Source organism: Cherax quadricarinatus, chromosome 5 (assembly GCF_038502225.1).
Source record: "Cherax quadricarinatus isolate ZL_2023a chromosome 5, ASM3850222v1, whole genome shotgun sequence".
Classification (NCBI taxonomy): domain Eukaryota; kingdom Metazoa; phylum Arthropoda; class Malacostraca; order Decapoda; family Parastacidae; genus Cherax; species Cherax quadricarinatus.
This window is the reverse complement of record NC_091296.1, coordinates 17,591,819-17,613,987: the sequence shown is the minus strand read 5'-3', so window position 1 is coordinate 17,613,987 and position 22,169 is coordinate 17,591,819. Positions and strand designations below refer to the sequence as shown.

The window sequence follows — 22,169 nt, the reverse complement described above, 5'->3', positions numbered from 1 at the left end:
AATTCAGGTGCTATTGTTTAGCTTAAGACTATTTACTTTGTTTTATACTTAATTCTAACTATAGATTCACTACAAATCTTATGATTACAAGCATTGATCCTGATACCAACCTCTTATTTAATGACTTAAATGAATCAAACAGTTACTGTAATTACTACACTGCAGAACAATCAAAGGCACTTCTCAGTGCCAACAACAACATAACTATCTTTAACTACAATATCAGATCTTTAAGCAAGCATTACGATGACCTCATAGCATTACTAAATTCCTTACATGCCAATATGTCCATCATTACACTAACTGAAACCTGGCTAAAGCCTGATAGTACAGATGTCTATGCCATTCCTGGTTACACAGCCATACACAACTGTAGGCCAGACCAACAAGGGGGTGGCACAGCCATATACTACTCAGACCAACTAGAATGTATCACTAATACTTGCACAAGGGATGAACATGGGGAATATATAATAGCCAAATTCAAATCCAAATACCTACAAAAACCTCTCACATTGATAAACATCTACAGAGTTCCACAGTCAAACATTAGCCAATTTAGTCAAAACCTAGGAAGTATGATAACTGATGCACGCATGAACAAAGATCACTTACTACTCTCAGGTGACTTCAATATAAATCTCCTGCAAGACCAGGACCCACACATTACTGAATTCACAAACACAATGAGTAACTGTATGTTGCTACCAACAGTAACAAAACCTACAAGAGTTACAGAGACTAGTGTTTCCCTACTTGACCACATCTGGACCAACACCATATCCCCTTTAAAATCAGGCATAATTACAGATAATACCACAGACCACTACCCTACTTTCCTCATAACAACTCTTGGTAAATTACCCCAAGACACTACTAAAGTCACCTTCAGACTTCACAATGAGGCAGCCATTAATAACTTCACAACAGCAGTAGCAAACATTGACTGGCACACTGAGCTAGAAATCTATACAGATATTGACGAATGTATTAATAATTTTCTAAAAAAGACCCAATACCTCTATAACAAGCACTGCCCTAAAAAAACTAAACAGATGACAGCTAAGAGACTGAACAGTCCCTGGCTAACACCCAGCATTCTCAAATCCATAAATACAAAACACCAATATGAAAAACAGTACAGAATGGGTCACATAACCAGAGACCAAACAAAACGTTACTCGTCAATCCTAACCAGCCTGATAAGAAGGGCAAAAAAATTGTATTATGAGAACAGATTATCCAACTTACGAGGTGATATAAAAAAGACCTGGAAAACCCTATCAGAAATTCTGGGAACAAAAAAGATATCACGAAATAGCGAAATAAAATTAGCAAAATCAGATGAACCCCAACTCCCACCAACAGAAACAGCAGACAGACTCAATGATTTCTTCTCCACTATAGGACAAAACCTTGCCAATAAAATCCCAAGCTCAGATACCCCACCAAATGACTACCTCACCGGCAACTACCCGAACACACTGTTCCTAGCTCCGACTAACCCATACGAAGTCTCCCTTATTATCAACACACTAAAAAACAAGGCAGGAGATTTAAATACCTTACCACCCTTTATATACAAAAAAGTGTCACAAGTGCTATCACCAATCATTGCAACACTCTTTAACAAATCCATTGAATCCTCCACCTTCCCTACAGTACTCAAAATAGCAAGGGTCACCCCGATCCACAAAGGAGGAGACCAAACAGAGTTGAATAACTATAGGCCAATATCCAACTTACACCCCTCTCAAAAATCTTCGAAAAATTAATTCATAAACGAATCTACTCCTACCTTATCTCCCAAAACATACTCAACCCCTGCCAATTTGGATTCAGGCCTAATAAAAATACTAATGATGCTATTATACACATGCTAGAACATATATACACTGCAATAGAGAAAAAAGAAGTCCCACTGGGGATCTTCATTGACTTACGTAAAGCTTTTGATACAGTTGACCATGACTTGCTCCACGTAAAATTGTCACACTATGGTATAAGAGGGCACTCCCTCAACTACCTCAAGTCATACCTCAGCAACAGAAGCCAATATGTGTACGCAAATGGGGCAAACTCTTCTGCACAACCAATTACAGTTGGTGTCCCACAGGGAAGTGTCCTTGGCCCTCTTCTCTTTCTCCTATACATAAATGACCTACCAAATGCTTCGCAATTACTCAAACCCACACTATTTGGAGATGACACTACATACGTCTTCTCCCACCCGAGCCCAGTCACGCTAGCCAATACTGTAAATACTGAATTACAGAAAATATCTACCTGGATGAGGACTAACAAACTTACACTAAACATTGACAAAACCTACTTCATTCAGTTTGGTAACAGAGCTACAGATGTCCCTCTTAACATAATGATAAACGGATCACCTATCACAAAGCTAACAGAGGGAAAATTCTTAGGAATCCACCTTGATAATAGACTCAAATTTCATACACATATACAACAAATTTCTAAGAAAATTTCCAAGACTGTAGGCATACTATCGAAGATACGGTACTATGCTCCAGTCAGCCCTCCTGGCCCTATATCACTCTCTTATTTACCCCTATCTCACCTATGGAATTTGTGCATGGGGCTCAACAACAAGTAACCATCTCAGACCACTAATTACCCAACAAAAGGCTGCAGTTAGAATGATAACAAATTCTCACTACAGGCAGCACACTCCACCAATATTCAATACACTCAACCTACTCACCATACAAAACATCCATACTTATTACTGCACCTATTACATACATAGAACACTTAACTCTGATATTAACCCTCCCCTCAAACATCTCCTTGCCAACCTCAACAGAACACATGACCATAACACAAGGCACAGATCACTCTTTGATGTTCCTCGTGTCCATCTCACGCTATGCAAAAACTCAATGCACATAAAAGGCCCTAAAATCTGGAATTCATTACCTGTAAATATAAAAGAAACACTACCTGTTTATAAATTCAAGTCTCTTCTCAAAGATCACTTACTTACCCAAAACCAAATAAATACTGAATAACTGAACCTTATAAATTGTATATCTTAAATGTTTCTCACAATTATATCACATAAATGTTAAATCTAAAACCCAATCTAACTTTATTATTTTTTAAATACACTACCTAACAGAATACTCCATTCTACTGAATGTACAGCAATGCATGCAACCATATGACCTGTCTTTGTAATACTCACTTGTGCTTTATAGTAATCTGTTTACATTAATGTTTTATCACTGATTTCATCATTGCTTAGTTAATCTTAAGTTAATTTTAAGCCAGCCCGTAATGCTATGCATAGTATAAGTGGCTTTGGCATGCTGCTCTTATCTGTATTTTTTTGTACCTCTGTATGTGTGCTCAAATTGTAAATAAATAAATAAATAAATAAATAAATAAATAGGAGGAGAATTTTTTCATGGGTACAGGCATGGTTGACAAATAGGCAGCAGAGTTTGCATAAATGGGAAGAAATCAGAGTGGGGGCACGTCACAAGCAGTGTTCCACAGGGGTCAGTGTTGGGCCCTTTGTTGTTCACAATTTACATAAATGACATATACGTATGAGGGAATAAATAGCGACATAAGCAAATTTGCTGATGACACCAAAATAGGCTGTCCAATTCATTCTAATGAGGACATTACAGCACTCCAGGAAAATTTGAATAGACTGATGCAGTGGTCGGAGATGTGGCAAATGCAGTTTAGTATAGACAAATGCAAAGTTCTAAATGTTGGCCAGGAAAATAACCATGCCACATATAAACTAAATAATGTACAGCTTAATACAGGTCGGCCATCACTAATCTGGCAATCAGTAATCCAGTTTCATCAGTAATCTGGCACTAATTTTGGCTAGCATAATTTCAAATTTCAGGGGCCACCACACCAACCTGCCACTGCTGTTGGGTGGCGCTACTTGCCGGATAAGTCATTCCAATTTCTTTTTCTTCATTTATTGCTATACCTGCTCACTTATAGCCCTAGCCATGGTTCCAACAAATTAAAGAAATGCTTCTCATTGTGTAAAGCACATACACCATATATTGTCCAAAAAAGATAAGGTGGCTTTGAAGCCACTGTCGGTCGCCATGAGCTCAGCTCACTCAGATAACCTGTGACCAGCAAATTTGGGCCTACATATGAGAGAATAGGTCTGTGTGGTAAATGTGCACTGCATAAAAAAAATCCTGCAGCATGCAGTGCATGAGAAAAAAACTGTGGCCGTGTTTTTGGTGTAAAAGAGCGACTTTGCGGTGTATTTACATATGGTTTTTATGGTTGCACTGAAAAACAAGGCAGGAGATTTAAATACCTTACCACCCTTTATATACAAAAAAGCATCACAAGTACTATCACCAATCATTGCAACACTCTTTAACAAATCCATTGAATCCTCCACCTTCCCTACAGTTCTCAAAATAGCAAGGGTCACCCCGATCCATAAAGGAGGAGACCAAACAGAGTTGAATAACTATAGGCCAATATCCAATTTACACCCTCTCTCAAAAATCTTCGAAAAATTAATTCATAAACGAATCTACTCCTACCTCATCTCCCAAAACATTCTCAACCCCTGCCAATTTGGATTCAGGCCTAATAAAAATACTAATGATGCTATTATACACATGCTAGAACATATATACAATGCAATAGAGAAAAAAGAAGTCCCACTGGGGATCTTCATTGACTTACGCAAAGCTTTTGATACAGTTGACCATGACTTGCTCCACGTAAAATTGTCACACTATGGTATTAGAGGGCACTCCCTCAACTACCTCAAGTCTTACCTCAGCAACAGAAGCCAATATGTGTACGCAAATGGGGCAAGCTCTTCCGCACAACCAATTACAGTTGGTGTCCCACAGGGAAGTGTCCTTGGCCCTCTTCTCTTTCTCCTATACATAAACGACCTACCAAATGCTTCGCAATTACTCAAACCCACACTTTTTGCAGATGACACTACATACGTCTTCTCTCACCCGAGCCCAGTCACGCTAGCCAATACTGTAAACACCGAATTACAGAAAATATCTACCTGGATGAGGACTAACAAACTTACACTAAACATTCACAAAACCTACTTCATTCAGTTTGGTAACAGAGCTACAGATGTACCTCTTAACAACGATAAACGGATCACCTATCACAAAGCTAACAGAGGGAAAATTCTTAGGAATCCACCTCGATAATAGACTCAAATTTCATACACATGTACAACAAATTTCTAAGAAAATTTCCAAGACTGTAGGCATACTATCGAAGATATGGTACTATGTTCCACAGTCAGCCCTCCTGGCCCTTTATCACTCTCTTATTTACCCCTATCTCACCTATGGAATTTGTGCATGGGGCTCAACAACAATTAACCATCTCAGACCACTAATTACCCAACAAAAGGCTGCAGTTAGAATGATAACAAATTCTCACTACAGGCAACACACTCCACCAATATTCAAAACACTCAACCTACTCACCATACAAAACATCCATACTTATTATTGCACCTATTACATACATAGAACACTTAACTCTGATATTAACCCTCCCCTCAAACATCTCCTTGCCAACCTCGACAGAACACACGACCATAACACAAGGCACAGATCACTCTTTGATGTTCCTCGTGTCCATCTCACGCTATGCAAAAACTCAATGCACATAAAAGGCCCTAAAATCTGGAATTCATTACCTGTAAATATAAAAGAAACACTACCTGTTTACAAATTCAAGTCTCTTCTCAAAGTTCACTTACTCACTCAAAACCAAATAAATACTGAATAACTGAACCTTATAAATTGTATATCCAAAATGTTACTCACAATTATATCACATAAATGTTAAACCTAGGACCCAATCTAACTTTGTTATTTTTTTAAATACACTACCTAACAGAATACTCCATTCTACTGAATGAACAGCAATGCATGCAACCATATGAGCTGTCTTTGTAATACTCATTTGTGCTTTATAGTTATCTGTTTACAATAATGTCTTATCACTGATTTCATCATTGCTTAGTTAATCTTAAGTTAATTTTAAGCCAGCCCGTAATGCTATGCATATAAGTGGCTTTGGCATGCTGCTCTTACCTGTATTTTTTTTGTACCTCTGTATGTATGCTTAAATTTCTAAATAAAAATAAAAATAAAAAAAATAAAAAATAAAATGAAAGATATATTACAGAAATAGATATGATTTTGATTGGTTTCACGACAGAAAGTACCTTGAAACTGAACTCAAAATAGCAGAAATGTTCAATTTTTGCCGATGTTCATGAGTAAACAAATGACATCACTGTCTAATGTGTGTCCAACTGGCTGGTCTAATACACAGTCACAAATGGGCTGACATTATTTATAAAATTATTTCAATAATGCAGTAGTCTGTATAATGGTAAATCTATTTTTTGTGTGAAGAAAAATTCAAAATGGAAAGCAAGTGTAATATAAGAGGGGCCTGGAGATGTGATTAATGAACAGAGAAAATGTTATTTTAGTGCCAGGAATGTCTGCATTGTTTATTCTAGACCCTATTTTGAAATTGGCATCTCTTGAAATTTGTGTGAAATTGGCTAAATTACCGATTTCTGACCACTTTATTGGGTAGTTGAAATAGGTAAATGGGCAGTTTCTTGTACTCAGTCAAGAGAATAGAAGTGTATTCTAACCTAACCACTCTGTAATCTGGCAAAAATCATTAATCCAGCACCCTACAGGTCCCAATGATGCCGAATTAGTGATGGTCAACCTTTATTACCGATTGCGAAAAGGATTTAGGAGTTCTGGTTAGCTGTAATCTGAAACCAAGACACCAGTGCATAAGTGTTTGCAATAAAGTGAACAAAATCCTTGGCTTCATATCAAGAAGGATAAATAATAGAAGTCCTCAGATTGTTCAACTCTATACTGTATATCTTTGGTTAGGCCTCATTAAGATTATGCTGCACAGTTTTGGTCACTGTATTACAGAATGGATATAAATGCACTGGAAAACGTGGAAAGGAGGATGACAAAGTTGATCTCATGTATTAGAAATCTTCCCACTGAGGGTAGACTGAGGGCCCTGAATCTGCACTTTCTAGAAAGGCATAGAATTAGGGGGGATATTGATTGAGGTGTATAAATGGAAAAAAGGAATAAATAAAAGGGATGTAAATAGCATGCTAAAAATATCCAGTCAAGACAGGACTCGCAGCAATAATTTCAAGCTGGAAAAATTCAGATTCAGGAATATAGGAAAGCTCTGGTTTGGTAACAGAGTTGTGGATGAGTGAAACAAACTCCCGAGTACCATCATAGACGCTAAAACATTCTGTAGTTTTAAAAATAGGTTAGATAAATACGTACATGAGTGGGTGTGGGTGGGTGTGAGTTGGACCTGACTAGCTTGTTCTAGTAGGTCTGATGCTGTGCTCCTTTCTTAAGTGGATGTGAACTGGACCTAACGAGACTGGGTCATTGGCATAAGCCGGTAGGCGACTTGAATCTGCCTCACATGGGCCAGTAGGCCTGCTGTAGTGTTCCTTCTTCCTTATGTTCTTATGTTTTTGCTCTATTATGGGCCACAAGAGTGGACAAAGACTAGTGAAAAAGACAAATTTACTCAGGTTCTTAATCTGGCGGATTAGTAACCCATATTACTGATAGTATACGCTCTGACAAGCTGATGAATAACACATTTGCAACACTTGGTACCAGTCTTCCAAATGTCTTATTCATTGATTAGCAACCCAGGATAACCCAATAAAGCCACTATGTATTGCTTACATCCATCTATTCATCTTTCCCAGGATGCGACCTGCAAACATCAGCGTGCAGTTTAATTGGCAGTGGCCTCGGTTCACACTGAGGGACTAAGATTCAATCCATGTCAATTGGTAGTGGTCTTGGCTTCCACTGAGGGACTGGGCTTTGATTTCTGCCTACTCATCTAACAGTAAGTAGGTACCTGGGTATTAGGTGACTGGTGTGGGTCACATCCTAGCCATCTAATGACATACCTACTTACTGCTAAGTGAAACGAGGCAACAAGTACAAAGAAACATGCCTAACATATTACATTCTTGTACCAGGATTAAACCCAGGTCCCACAGCTGTGTCAAAGGTGCTACCAATTATAGCCACAAGCTTTAGTAGTTTTTTTGGTGTATATCAACAACACTATTGTAGAATCCTCCAATGGTTTCATAATGCACATTATTAAAGGCACAGTGGTGGTATTATTACAATTAAAACTATGCGTTAAACCCACAAGGGTAAAGTGGTAAATTATAACAATTTACCCAAAGATTACCATCAAAACATGATTTATATAACTGACATAGTCGCTACCTTGAGAAATTACTAAGAAGGAACAGAAAGTAAATAAATTTAAAGTTTATTTTGGGTACAACTGTAATTTTTTTTTTTGATAATCATAATTGTTTAACATAATAACAATGTGTAAACTACCAAGTATAACCTAAAGAAAAAAAGGTCGAAGTGATGTGTAGAATTACCAGAAAACGTACGTACCCGTAATAATGGTGTAGGTGTTGCAGTATGTGAAGACAATGTGTTGAAAGTACACAGTAACCTCCTGAACATCTTGTTGTCAATGTTTACAAGTAAGAGTAGTATCTAATGCCACACGTTGCTGTGATCCTTATACTTTACTTAGTTGTCACTGTTAATGCAATTTAACCCCATCTTGGCAACCATGTTGGTAACTGGATCCTCCTTGAGAGCAATGAAGGGAGAGGTGAAACGAAATTATTGTGTAACTCGAAATAAATAATTACCTATCTTATATGGTATATATAAAACGTTGATATATTATTTAAAATATTTAACCTTGAAAGCTTAAGTAATATATCTAACACTGATTTCGTTTTTGACCGACAAATATTAGGAAAGGAAGTAAGAATCCCTTCAAAGCTCAGAGCCCTCCTTCATGGAGCAGATGTACAAGGGCAGGAAAATCTGGAATTTTTAAAATGTGATTACTTTGCTCAAAGAAGTGTTTTATGTACCGCTTTTATCAATAAATATACCCCAATACACACAGGTCATGAAGATATAGGTTTCATGGTGTAACAAATTTAGATTTCTCAGATGTACGCGGATAAAGACCAAGGTTCTGAAACAGCGTAGCGAAATGGCTACCTGCTATATCTTAAGATGTTAGCTGAAAGTGGCGTTTGTGACTGTGTGTTACAGGGACGTTGAAAGTGACCCTAGGATAAGTGAAACTAGGTAAAGCGAAGATGGATGCTCCGTCGACAAGCAGCGCTGTCACCACCACCACCACCACTGCACCAAAGGTAGATATATCGAACCTCTCGGGGCCATTTTGACATTCCATATTTTCTTATGCAATAAGTTTAAGCATATAATTGGAAGTGTTAGCACTTCCAGCATGCTTCATCCCATCGCTGAATTTATGCTAGCTGTACTTTTTGTAGTCCTAACGAATTAGAGTTTATAAAACAGAATATTAAGGCATAAATTAGCAGTAGGTGGAGCGGCTGTGGTCTTGGCTACACAAGTATCACACCCACTTTTTTTTCACCTAAATTATTACTTTTACTAATTCCTGGTGTTTAAGTGTAATTTTTCAGTAGTTTATTGCTGCAAATAGTATGTTAAAAGTTTATGTAGTTCCTAGGACCATTAATAATCACATTATAACTCGTATTGATTGGTTAGGTCATTGCGAAAAAAAAAGGTATTAGGAGTTATTGTAATTATTCATATTTGTATCATTAAATATTAAATGTGCAGTATATACTCAAGAGACGCAAAAGTAATGTGTATTGATGACAAATGATTTTTGGAACTTTTTTGGGTTATCCTAGGTAATTTACACTATGATAATTGTACTTATGTGTATACCTGGAGACCTGGAGAGGGTTTCAGGGGTCAACTCTCCAGCGGCCCAGTCTGTGACCAGGCATCATGATGGACAAGGGCCTGATCAACCGGGCTGTTACTGTCGGTCGCACATAACCTGATGTACGAACCACAACGCAGCTAGCTTACTTTTTTAACCTGGAGAGTTATGAAAATTCATTGGGGTCCTTTAAACCTCTTCCCAGGATATGAATCTCACCGGTCGCTAGCATCCAGGTATCAGCTTAATGCTAGATGAACAAGTAGCAGGTATAAGGAAATATCCCCATCATTTCCACTCAGCTGGGGATCAAACTCCAATTAATCAGAGTGAGAGCGGCGGCTGCTACTAATCGAGCCAAAAACATGTTTCTGCTATATCTCCTACATAATAATAATAATCTTTATTTCTACAAGTACATGAGGGCCCTGCTTACACAGCAGGTTAGGTTTTGGGTTACCATTGTAGGTCAAAAATTACTGTAATGTGAATCATATACATATTTTCATTCTTAGCCTATAGATGAGTCTATGAAAGATGAAGTGAATCATAGAATTGACAGGAAAAAGGTGAATGGTGCACTGAGGAGTCTGTGGAGACAAAAAACTTTATCCATGAAAGCAAAGAGAGGAATGTATGAGAGTATAGTTATACCAATGCTCTTGTATGGGTGTGAGGCATGTGTGGTGAATGTTGCAACAAGAAGGCTGGAGGCAGTGGAGATGTGTCTGAGGGCAATGTGTGGTGTGAATATAATACAGAGAATTCATAGTTTGGAGATTAGGAGTGCAGGATTACCAAAACTATTATCCAGAGGGCTGAGGAAGGGTTATTGAGATGGTTTGGACATGTAGAGAGGGTGGAATGAAATAGAATGACTTCAAGAGTGTATAAATCTGTAGTAGAGGGAAGGCTGGGTAGGGATCAATCTGGGAAAGGTTGGAGGGAGGGGGGTAAAGGGGATTTTGTGTGTGAGGGGCTTGGCCTTCCAGCAAGCATGCATAAGCATGTTAGATAGGAGCAAATGGAGACGAGTGGTTTTTTAGGACTTGACATGCTGTTGGAGTGTAAGCAAGGCAACATTTATGAAGGGATTTAATGAAACTGGCAGGCCGGACTTGATTTCTGGAGATGGGAAGTACAGTGCCAGCACCCTGAAGGAGGGGTGTTAACCCTTTCAGGGTCCGTCCCGTAGATCTACGGCTTCACGTTGAGTGTCCAAACCGTAGATCTACGCCAAAATTCTAGCGCCGTCAAATTTAGCGCGAAAACGTTCATAGGCCTACATGTGAGAGAATGGGTCTGTGTGGTGGGTGTGTGCCATAAACAAAAAATGTAGGCGCCCGCATAGCATTGTGGGTACGCCAGCTCAGTTACCCTTGTTCACCATGCCTCGTCGCAAGGCAGCTCTCACTCCACAGAAAATTGGGACTCTCCTCTTCCTATCTGATAGTTCTGACACTGATGGAAGTGGAAATGAAGACGAATTCTTTGGCTTTGATCAGTTAGTGACCGAAAGGAATGACCAGGATATCAATAATAGTGCAGAAAACCCTGACGATCCTCAACCTTCTACCTCTGGTGTGGGCACTCCTCAGTCACAGTCGGTTGTACCTCAACGCAAGAGAAAACTATTATTTTTGCGTGGCCAGGCCTCTGACTTCAGTAATGATGATGATAGTGACGTGGATTGTGATTTTATTGCTCTTGACGATCATTCAAGTAGTGATAGCGAGGAATCATATTCACCAGTGAAGCGTCGGTACGTACGCCGCTGCATGCGCTCGGGTAGTGTACCCTATGCTGTGCCCATGGGACAGAGTACATTCCGGAGTACATCCCGGAGTACATCCCATGGTCCTACACCAGGTATAGATAGTGATAGTGAGGATGATGTGGCTACACTTGGCATGGATAGACCACAGGCATCAGCAGATGGTGGTAGTGGTGATGGTAGTGCCACGGCCATGCGTGACTCACCAGCCCAGGCTGGGACCCATGCTGCTGACTCCTCAGTTCAAGGACAAAGCGGAGTGTCAGCCCCCAGCCCACCACAACCACAACTACCCGCACAACCAGCCTATGATGTCCAGTATCCACCAGCAAACCTTATCTGGGATTGGCAGCAAAATCCCAATTTTGTTTCCAAGCCCCACCACTTTGATGACTCAAAGTGGAATTCTACCTACTTGTCCCCTTGGAACCACGGCCAATGAACTAGAATTCTTTGAATTATTCTTGACCAGCCATTGATGGAAACTATTGTCAGGGAAAGTAATAAGTACAGTATTTTGAGTACACCATGGCAAATACGATCATATCACCACAGTCAAGACTACACCGGTGGAAAGAGACGACTGTTGCAGAAATGTATTTGCTTTTTGCAACAATAATGCTTATGCCTCATGTCTATAAGCATAATATAAAAGCATACTGGTCCACAGATCGGCTAATTTCTATCCCGGTCTTCAGTGAAATCATCCCAGTGAACAGGTTTATCTTACTGTTACGTATGTTGCACTTCTCTGACAAAACCAGGCCTGACAGAAGTGACAGGTTATACAAGATTAGAAATGTTTTTATGTATCTCAAACAAAAGTTCAGCATATACTTTTATCCATTCAAGAATCTTGTAATTGACAAGTCGTTGATTTTGTTCAAAGGTAGGCTGTCATTCAAGCAGTATATACCGAGCAAGAGGAAACGCTTGGGTATAAAACTGTTTGTACTCTGTGACTGTGACAGTGGCCTGGTATTGGATATTGTTGTATACACGGGAAGTAAAACATTGAAAGATACCAAGATGTTATTGGGTATCTCAGGTGACATAGTGAGAAGCATGATGGCACCTTATCTTGGTAAGGGGCATACATTATATACCGATAACTGGTACACAAGCCCATTACTCAGTGATTTCTTGCGAGTGAACAAGACAGATGTGTGTGGCACAGTGCGTTCTAATCGTAAACATATGCCCAGGCTCAACGCAGGTGCTCGTGATGATGACGTGCAGGTGTTTACTGCCAATGACATCATGGCATTACGGTGGCATGACAAACGAGATGTCACATTGTTGACAACCATTCACCGTAATGAAATGCAAGACAGTGGCAAAGTTGATCGAGTGACTAATGAATGTATTTGAAAACCAGTGACAGTGATTGATTATACACAAAACATGCGCTTGGTTGACAAATGTGATATGCAGATTGCTTTTGTTGATTGTGTTCGTAAAAGTTACAAGTGGTACATGAAACTTTTCTTCCATCTCATGGACATTTCAATGCTCAATGCATATAATATGTACCAAATGAAGACTGGCAACAGACCACAGTATGTGAATTTTGTTTGTCTGTTGTCAGACAACTCATAATGAAGTACCAGATAACACCTGCTATACAACAAGGTCCTCGAACTCCTCAGGATATACCCAAGTGTTTGAGGAGGGAAGGTGATCATTTCATAATACAGCTTCCTTCAACTCAGAAGAAATTTGCTCAGAAGAGATGCATTGTCTGTGCACAAACAAAACAACGGCAACAAAGACGCAAAGACACTCGGTTTATGTGTGAGGAATGTAAGGTACCTCTGTGCATGGTGCCTTGTTTCAAGGAGTTCCACAAGCTCCAGCAGTTCTAAAACCATGTCCAGTGATTGTAAATATATGATAGAACATTAGTATTATACAAGATTTGTACATGTTTATTGTAATAAACAACAATGGTAAACAATAATATGATAATAACTTTAGTGCAGTTATTGTGTTCAATACAGTGACTTTATATATATACATTATATACAGTATTGGTCTCTCAGGCCCCAAATGTTAGTAGGAAAAGAAAAAAATTGGAAAAGAAAAGAAAAAACTACAAAAACTGCTAAACAAAGTAATGCGCGTATGTGGAAATCGTCGATGTTGCTGCCACCAGCTCATTTTGGACAAACTTCTCGGCACTGTATCTCGGTAATACTGATCAGAAATTTTTCTTTTTGTCTTATTACCTTCACAAAAATATGCTCTTTAATTCTGTAAGATTTTTTTTTTTTTTTTTTTTTTTTTAATTTCTTGGACACTGGAGCACCACTTCAGATTTTGGCCTTGGACCCTGAAGGGCTTAATGTTGCCATTTTATAACTCTTGTGTAAGCATGCCTCTGGCAAGAGAGTGATGGAGCAAATGATAATGAGAGTTTTTCTTTTTTGGGCCATGCTGCCTTGGTGGGTAATGGTTGATGTATTAGTAAATAAATATAAAAATAAATAGCTTTAAAGTGAGTGGTGAATATATTAATTGTAGGAAGTGTGAATAAATGAAGAATGGGTATACAGTGGACCCTCGCCTAACGATGGCATCACATAACGTTAAATCCGCCTAGTGATACATTTTAACGCAAAAATTTTGCCTCGCCTAGCGCTAAAAAACTCGCTCAACGCGATTCGTCCGAGAAGCATCCACGTGCGGCCTGAGCCAGCCTCACTTGTTCCGTGGGTGGCAGTGTTTACAAGCCAGCCTCCGTGGTCACATCCAAGCATACAATCGGAACATTTCATATTATCACAACGTTTTTAGTGATTTCACCTGCAAAATAAGTGACCATGGGCCCCAAGAAAGCTTCTAGTGCCAACCCTGTGGTAAAAAAGGTGAGAAATACTATCGTACCACAGTCAGCTGCTGCTGTACCACTGTCAGCTGTTGCAGGACCAGTCAGCTGTTGCACTACAGCTGCTGCTGCACCACAGTCAGCTGCTGCTGCACCACAGCTGCTGCTGCACCTCGGTCAGCTGTTGCTGCACTACAGTCAGCTGTTGCTGCACTACAGTCAGCTGCTGCTGCACCACAGCTGCTGCTGCACCACGGTCAGCTGTTGCTGCACCACAGTCAGCTGTATTACTCGAAGATGTGGAGAGTGTGTTGTTGGTATGGCTTAACATGAAACAATTACTGAGAAACGATTAACCCCAGAGGGGTAGCCACCCAGGATAACCCAAGAAAGTCAGTGCATCATTGAGGACTGTCTAACTTATTTCCATTGGGGTCCTTAATCTTATCCCCCAGGATGCGACCCACAACAGTTGACTAACACCCAGGTGAACAGGAAAAAATGCCTGGAACTAGTGCTCATATTGGTGAGGTTAGTGGGGAGGATGTGGAAGAGTTGGTGGAGGAGGACAATGACGAACTAACCACTGATGAGCTGCTAGATCATCTTCAACAGCAAGAGGCCAGACCTGAGGAAACTGCTTCAGAGGAGGGGAAGAGAGAAATTGAAGAAGTTGCCTACTTCAAAGATTAAGGAAATATGTGCAATGTGGCTTGAAGTGCAAACCTTTTTTGACAAAAATCACCCTGACACAGCTATTGCAAGCCGTGCTGGTGACTATTACACTAACAATGTTGTGAACCACTTTAGGAAAGTCATAAAGGAACGAGAGGTACAGGCCTCTATGGACAGATATATTGTGCGACAGAGGTCCAGTGACTCAAGCTGGTCCTAGTGGCATTAAAAGAAGAAGGGAAGTAACCCCGGAAAAGGACTTGACACCTCAAGTCCTAATGGAAGGGGATTCCCCTTCTAAACACTAAGACCATGCACACTCTCCCCTCCTCCCATCCCATCAGTCATCACCAGATCTTCAATAAAGGCAAGTGTCATGTATTGTACATCTCTTCTTCAGTTTGTGTGTATTAAAATTAATATTTCATGTGGTGAAATTTTTTTTTTCATACTTTGGGGTGTCTTGCACGGATTAATTTGATTTTCATTATTTCTTATGGGGAAAATTAATTCGCCTAACGATAATTTCGCCTAACGTTGAGCTCTCAGGAATGAATTAATATCATTAGGCGAGGGTCCACTGTAATTGAAAACTACTGTATTAGCAAAATGCTGTAAAGCGAATTGCTGTAGAGCAGGGCCTCCCTATACATGTACAGTGGCCCCTCTAATTTTGTGAAGCTCTATTTTCGTGAATTTCGATTGTCAGCAACTTTTTTCATCAAAATGTAGCCTCTATTTTTGTGACTTCCCTCTAAATTCAGCGGCCATCCAGTACGTGTCCCAGTGGCCCCATGCATACAAAGCCTCCCACAGATGCATTCAAGAGTTAGCCTGGCATTGTTTCTCGGTGAGTGAGCATCACCCCCCGTGTTCATAGAAACATTTCGTAAAAATCCATTGTTTTTTGTGCTTGCAACTGCTAAATAAGCCACCATGAGCCAAAAGAAAGCTCCTACTGCCAGCCCTTTGGTAAAGGTGAGAAGCATGATAGAATTAAAGAAAATCATAGCAAAGTACCCAGGTGGAGGAGGAGAGAGAGGGGAGAATGTGCCTTCTTCAGTGATTCTACAATATGTACAATACTAAAGCAGCACGAGTCAATAAAGGCTATAGCACCAGCCAGCGATAAAGTGTAGCAAGTAAGTTAAGCGATTAAGCGATCGGATGAGGGCTCATGAAACTTAACTCCTCCATTGTTATTGGAGGTACATATATAGGGCCAATGACAACACCGCCGCCGCCACCACCGCTATACGGCTTATGCTGCCAGTGGCCCTGATAACCCAGCAACAACAACAAAGAACCACTGCTAGTCATACGTAATGACACATTTTATTCATTCTAGAGTATATATCATGTTTCTATGTTATTAATATTATTTATTATGTTAGATGAATTGTGATAGATAAATAAGCAGGAGAGTTGATATTAGCATCATATTGAAGCATATTGTCCTGTCTCCAAACAATAAACTCTCCTCCCTCTCCCCTCCTCCCCATCTGCCATACACCAACAAGTGTCTTCAGTAAAGGTAAGTGTGATGTTAAATGTTCATTTATACATTTTATTATTGCTTTATATTGATTTGTCATTCTTTTCTGTATATAAATCTATATTTAATCTTTAAAACATGTATTTTTTGTTAATACTTTTGGGTATCTGAAATGGATTAATTGGATTTACATTATTTCTTATGGGCAAATGGTTTTGATTTTCGTGAATTTCGACTTCCAGCAGACTCTCTGGAACAGATTAATCACGAAATTAGAGGGTTCACTGTACAAGGTATTCAGGCCTAGCTGACACCAGTGACATACTACTAAAAAGAAAGCCCCTTGTTATGCAGAGTATTTCAGGCACATTATGCTAATTTTATCCCCAGAATGCAACACACCAGTTGACTTCCATCCAGGTACTTATTTTACTGATTGGAGAACATGGCCAGCAGGTGCCTTAAGGAAGCGTGTCCTAATGTTTCCACCCGTACTGGGGATCGACCTCCAGATGTCAGTGTCGAGTGCACTAGCAATGGAGCTTCGGGACACAGCATCGTAGCTTTCAAAAATCACCACCACCACCACCATCCAGATAAATTGAAGAATAAGACACTTGTTCAACTTTTGGGAATCTTTATTGAAGACACATTTCACCAGCCAGTGGCTTCTTCAGTCCAGTACAGATGGACTAAACACAATGACTCCATGCAGAGAGACTAACTGCCTTAGTCTTCTCTTCGTTTTCCACTGTTATTCTGTGTTGGACTGAAGAAGCCACTGGCTGGCGAAACATTTCCTCAATAAAGACAAATGTTGCACAACCATCTCATTCTTCAGTTTGTCAGTTTTCAAAACCATTTTCATCACAGCCCATAAATTAAATGAGCCATGATGCTTTTTGTATTATAGTGCTCATTATGCTGGTTTCTTTTTCTGTCTCATAAACACGCTAAGATAACAGGGATATCTTGCTACTCCTACTTACACTTTGGTCACACTTCACAGACACGCACATGCATATATATATATACATACATCTAGGTTTTTCTCCTTTTTCTAAATAGCTCTTGTTCTTTTTTATTTCTTCTATTGTCCATGGGGAAGTGGAAAAGAATCTTTCCTCCGTAAGCCATGCGTGTCGTATGAGGCGACTAAAATGCCGGGAGCAATGGGCTAGTAACCCCTTCTCCTGTATACAATTACTAAAAAAGAGAAGAAGAAAAACTTTATAAAACTGGGTTGCTTAAATGTGCGTGGATGTAGTGCGGATGACAAGAAACAGATGATTGCTGATGTTATGAATGAAAAGAAGTTGGATGTCCTGGCCCTAAGCGAAACAAAGCTGAAGGGGGTAGGAGAGTTTCAGTGGGGGGAAATAAATGGGATTAAATCTGGAGTATCTGAGAGAGTTAGAGCAAAGGAAGGGGTAGCAGTAATGTTAAATGATCAGTTATGGAAGGAGAAAAGAGAATATGAATGTATAAATTCAAGAATTATGTGGATTAAAGTAAAGGTTGGATGCGAGAAGTGGGTCATAATAAGCGTGTATGCACCTGGAGAAGAGAGGAATGCAGAGGAGAGAGAGAGATTTTGGGAGATGTTAAGTGAATGTATAGGAGCCTTTGAACCAAGTGAGAGAGTAATTGTGGTAGGGGACTTGAATGCTAAAGTAGGAGAAACTTTTAGAGAGGGTGTGGTAGGTAAGTTTGGGGTGCCAGGTGTAAATGATAATGGGAGCCCTTTGATTGAACTTTGTATAGAAAGGGGTTTAGTTATAGGTAATACATATTTTAAGAAAAAGAGGATAAATAAGTATACACGATATGATGTAGGGCGAAATGACAGTAGTTTGTTGGATTATGTATTGGTAGATAAAAGACTGTTGAGTAGACTTCAGGATGTACATGTTTATAGAGGGGCCACAGATATATCAGATCACTTTCTAGTTGTAGCTACACTGAGAGTAAAAGGTAGATGGGATACAAGGAGAATAGAAGCATCAGGGAAGAGAGAGGTGAAGGTTTATAAACTAAAAGAGGAGGCAGTAAGGGTAAGATATAAACAGCTATTGGAGGATAGATGGGCTAATGAGAGCATAGGCAATGGGGTCGAAGAGGTATGGGGTAGGTTTAAAAATGTAGTGTTAGAGTGTTCAGCAGAAGTTTGTGGTTACAGGAAAGTGGGTGCAGGAGGGAAGAGGAGCGATTGGTGGAATGATGATGTAAAGAGAGTAGTAAGGGAGAAAAAGTTAGCATATGAGAAGTTTTTACAAAGTAGAAGTGATGCAAGGAGGGAAGAGTATATGGAGAAAAAGAGAGAAGTTAAGAGAGTGGTGAAGCAATGTAAAAAGAGAGCAAATGAGAGAGTGGGTGAGATGTTATCAACAAATTTTGTTGAAAATAAGAAAAAGTTTTGGAGTGAGATTAACAAGTTAAGAAAGCCTAGAGAACAAATGGATTTGTCAGTTAAAAATAGGAGAGGAGAGTTATTAAATGGAGAGGTAGAGGTATTGGGAAGATGGAAGGAATATTTTGAGGAATTGTTAAATGTTGATGAAGATAGGGAAGCTGTGATTTCGTGTATAGGGCAAGGAGGAATAACATCTTGTAGGAGTGAGGAAGAGCCAGTTGTGAGTGTGGGGGAAGTTCGTGAGGCAGTAGGTAAAATGAAAGGGGGTAAGGCAGCCGGGATTGATGGGATAAAGATAGAAATGTTAAAAGCAGGTGGGGATATAGTTTTGGAGTGGTTGGTGCAATTATTTAATAAATGTATGGAAGAGGGTAAGGTACCTAGGGATTGGCAGAGAGCATGCATAGTTCCTTTGTATAAAGGCAAAGGGGATAAAAGAGAGTGCAAAAATTATAGGGGGATAAGTCTGTTGAGTGTACCTGGTAAAGTGTATGGTAGAGTTATAATTGAAAGAATTAAGAGTAAGACGGAGAATAGGATAGCAGATGAACAAGGAGGCTTTAGGAAAGGTAGGGGGTGTGTGGACCAGGTGTTTACAGTGAAACATATAAGTGAACAGTATTTAGATAAGGCTAAAGAGGTCTTTGTGGCATTTATGGATTTGGAAAAGGCGTATGACAGGGTGGATAGGGGGGCAATGTGGCAGATGTTGCAAGTGTATGGTGTAGGAGGTAGGTTACTGAAAGCAGTGAAGAGTTTTTACGAGGATAGTGAGGCTCAAGTTAGAGTATGTAGGAAAGAGGGAAATTTTTTCCCAGTAAAAGTAGGCCTTAGACAAGGATGTGTGATGTCACCGTGGTTGTTTAATATATTTATAGATGGGGTTGTAAGAGAAGTAAATGCGAGGGTCTTGGCAAGAGGCGTGGAGTTAAAAGATAAAGAATCACACACAAAGTGGGAGTTGTCACAGCTGCTCTTTGCCGATGACACTGTGCTCTTGGGAGATTCTGAAGAGAAGTTGCAGAGATTGGTGGATGAATTTGGTAGGGTGTGCAAAAGAAGAAAATTAAAGGTGAATACAGGAAAGAGTAAGGTTATGAGGATAACAAAAAGATTAGGTGATGAAAGATTGAATATCAGATTGGAGGGAGAGAGTATGGAGGAGGTGAACGTATTCAGATATTTGGGAGTGGACGTGTCAGCGGATGGGTCTATGAAAGATGAGGTGAATCATAGAATTGATGAGGGAAAAAGAGTGAGTGGTGCACTTAGGAGTCTGTGGAGACAAAGAACTTTGTCCTTGGAGGCAAAGAGGGGAATGTATGAGAGTATAGTTTTACCAACGCTCTTATATGGGTGTGAAGCGTGGGTGATGAATGTTGCAGCGAGGAGAAGGCTGGAGGCAGTGGAGATGTCATGTCTGAGGGCAATGTGTGGTGTGAATATAATGCAGAGAATTCGTAGTTTGGAAGTTAGGAGGAGGTGCGGGATTACCAAAACTGTTGTCCAGAGGGCTGAGGAAGGGTTGTTGAGGTGGTTCGGACATGTAGAGAGAATGGAGCGAAACAGAATGACTTCAAGAGTGTATCAGTCTGTAGTGGAAGGAAGGCGGGGTAGGGGTCGGCCTAGGAAGGGTTGGAGGGAGGGGGTAAAGGAGGTTTTGTGTGCGAGGGGCTTGGACTTCCAGCAGGCATGCGTGAGCGTGTTTGATAGGAGTGAATGGAGACAAATGGTTTTTAATACTTGACGTGCTGTTGGAGTGTGAGCAAAGTAACATTTATGAAGGGATTCAGGGAAACCGGCAGGCCGGACTTGAGTCCTGGAGATGGGAAGTACAGTGCCTGCACTCTGAAGGAGGGGTGTTAATGTTGCAGTTTAAAAACTGTAGTGTAAAGCACCCTTCTGGCAAGACAGTGATGGAGTGAATGATGGTGAAAGTTTTTCTTTTTCGGGCCACCCTGCCTTGGTGGGAATCGGCCGGTGTGATAATAAATAATAAATATTATATTTACTGTAGGTATTGAGTAAGTTTTTACCTGTGACTAGTCTTGAAAAGTCTCTCTTATCCCTACAGCCTGGTCTGAGGCCAGGCTTCTCTGTCACCGTATTACAGTATGGATATAAATGTGCTTAAAAACATGCAAAGAAGGATGATGAAGTTGATCCCATGTACATATCAGAAATATTTCCTACTAGGATAGACTGAGGGCCCTGAATCTGCACTCTCTAAAAAGGCATAGAATTATGGGGGGATATGATTGAGGTTCATAAATGGAAAACAGGTAGTATAAATAAAAGGTATGTAAATAACGTGCTAAAAAAAAAAATATCTGGCCAAGACAGGACTCAAAGCAATGAGTTTGAGTTGGAAAAATTTAGATTTAGAAAGGATATAGGAAAATACTGGTATGGAAATAGAATTGCAGATGAATGGAACAAACTTCTGAGTAATGTAATTGAAGCTGAAACATTGTGTAGTTTTAAAAATAAGTTAGATAAATACATGAGTGGGTTTGGTTGGGTGTAAGTTGAATCTGACTGGCTTGGGCCAGTATGTGACTTGGACCTGCCTAGCATGGGCCAGTAGGCTTGCTGCCATGCTCCTTTTTCTTATGTTCATGAGTATAGCTTGAGGACTTCTTCCTTGATAGCTGCAACAGAACTCGTAGACATAATACAAAACGCAAAATCTCGGATATCCCACGTTTGACTCAACCTGAGTAAAAACTCGTTGTGCATAAAAGGCCTTAAAATCTGGAACTCTCCACAGTGAAGGAAAATATTTAGGTCTGTTCCTTGACAGTCATTTGGAATTCAATACTGATATTCATCATACAAAAAAAGTATCCAAATCAGTTGGCATCCTTTCTTAAGATATATTAATATGTTCCTCAGACAGCACTACTTACATTATACTGTACTATCTAATCTATCCCTATCTCACCTATGCTATTTTTGCCTGGGGATCTACTACAGCAAATCATCTTAAGCCAATAATACCTCGAAACAAAAAGCAGCAGTAATGTTAATGTAAATAACTCAGTTTACCTTTTTAATAGTATTTTTTTATTATTAGCACATCGGCCATTTCCCACCAAGG

At 39.8% G+C, this 22,169-nt stretch overlaps 2 protein-coding genes across 5 annotated transcripts in view; one reads left to right on the top strand and one right to left on the bottom strand.

Annotated features, from left to right (window-relative positions):
* mRpS18B (mitochondrial ribosomal protein S18B) overlaps positions 1 to 9,276 on the bottom strand; it is a 36,196-nt gene extending 26,920 nt beyond the window's left edge. The window contains exons 1-2 of the mRNA XM_053771125.2: positions 9,159 to 9,276; positions 8,529 to 8,732 (exon numbers count right to left, since the gene is read on the bottom strand). Of these exons, the coding sequence (XP_053627100.2) occupies positions 8,529 to 8,600 (72 nt within the window). The 5' untranslated portion in view covers positions 8,601 to 8,732; positions 9,159 to 9,276. The remainder of the gene's footprint in view (positions 1 to 8,528; positions 8,733 to 9,158) is intronic.
* LOC128684830 (putative mediator of RNA polymerase II transcription subunit 26) overlaps positions 8,923 to 22,169 on the top strand; it is a 260,980-nt gene continuing 247,733 nt past the window's right edge. For all 4 annotated transcript variants that reach the window (XM_053771124.2, XM_053771123.2, XM_053771122.2 and 1 more), the window contains exon 1: positions 8,923 to 9,316. In XM_053771124.2, coding sequence (XP_053627099.1) covers positions 9,260 to 9,316 — 57 coding nt within the window. In that variant the 5' untranslated portion in view covers positions 8,923 to 9,259. The remainder of the gene's footprint in view (positions 9,317 to 22,169) is intronic.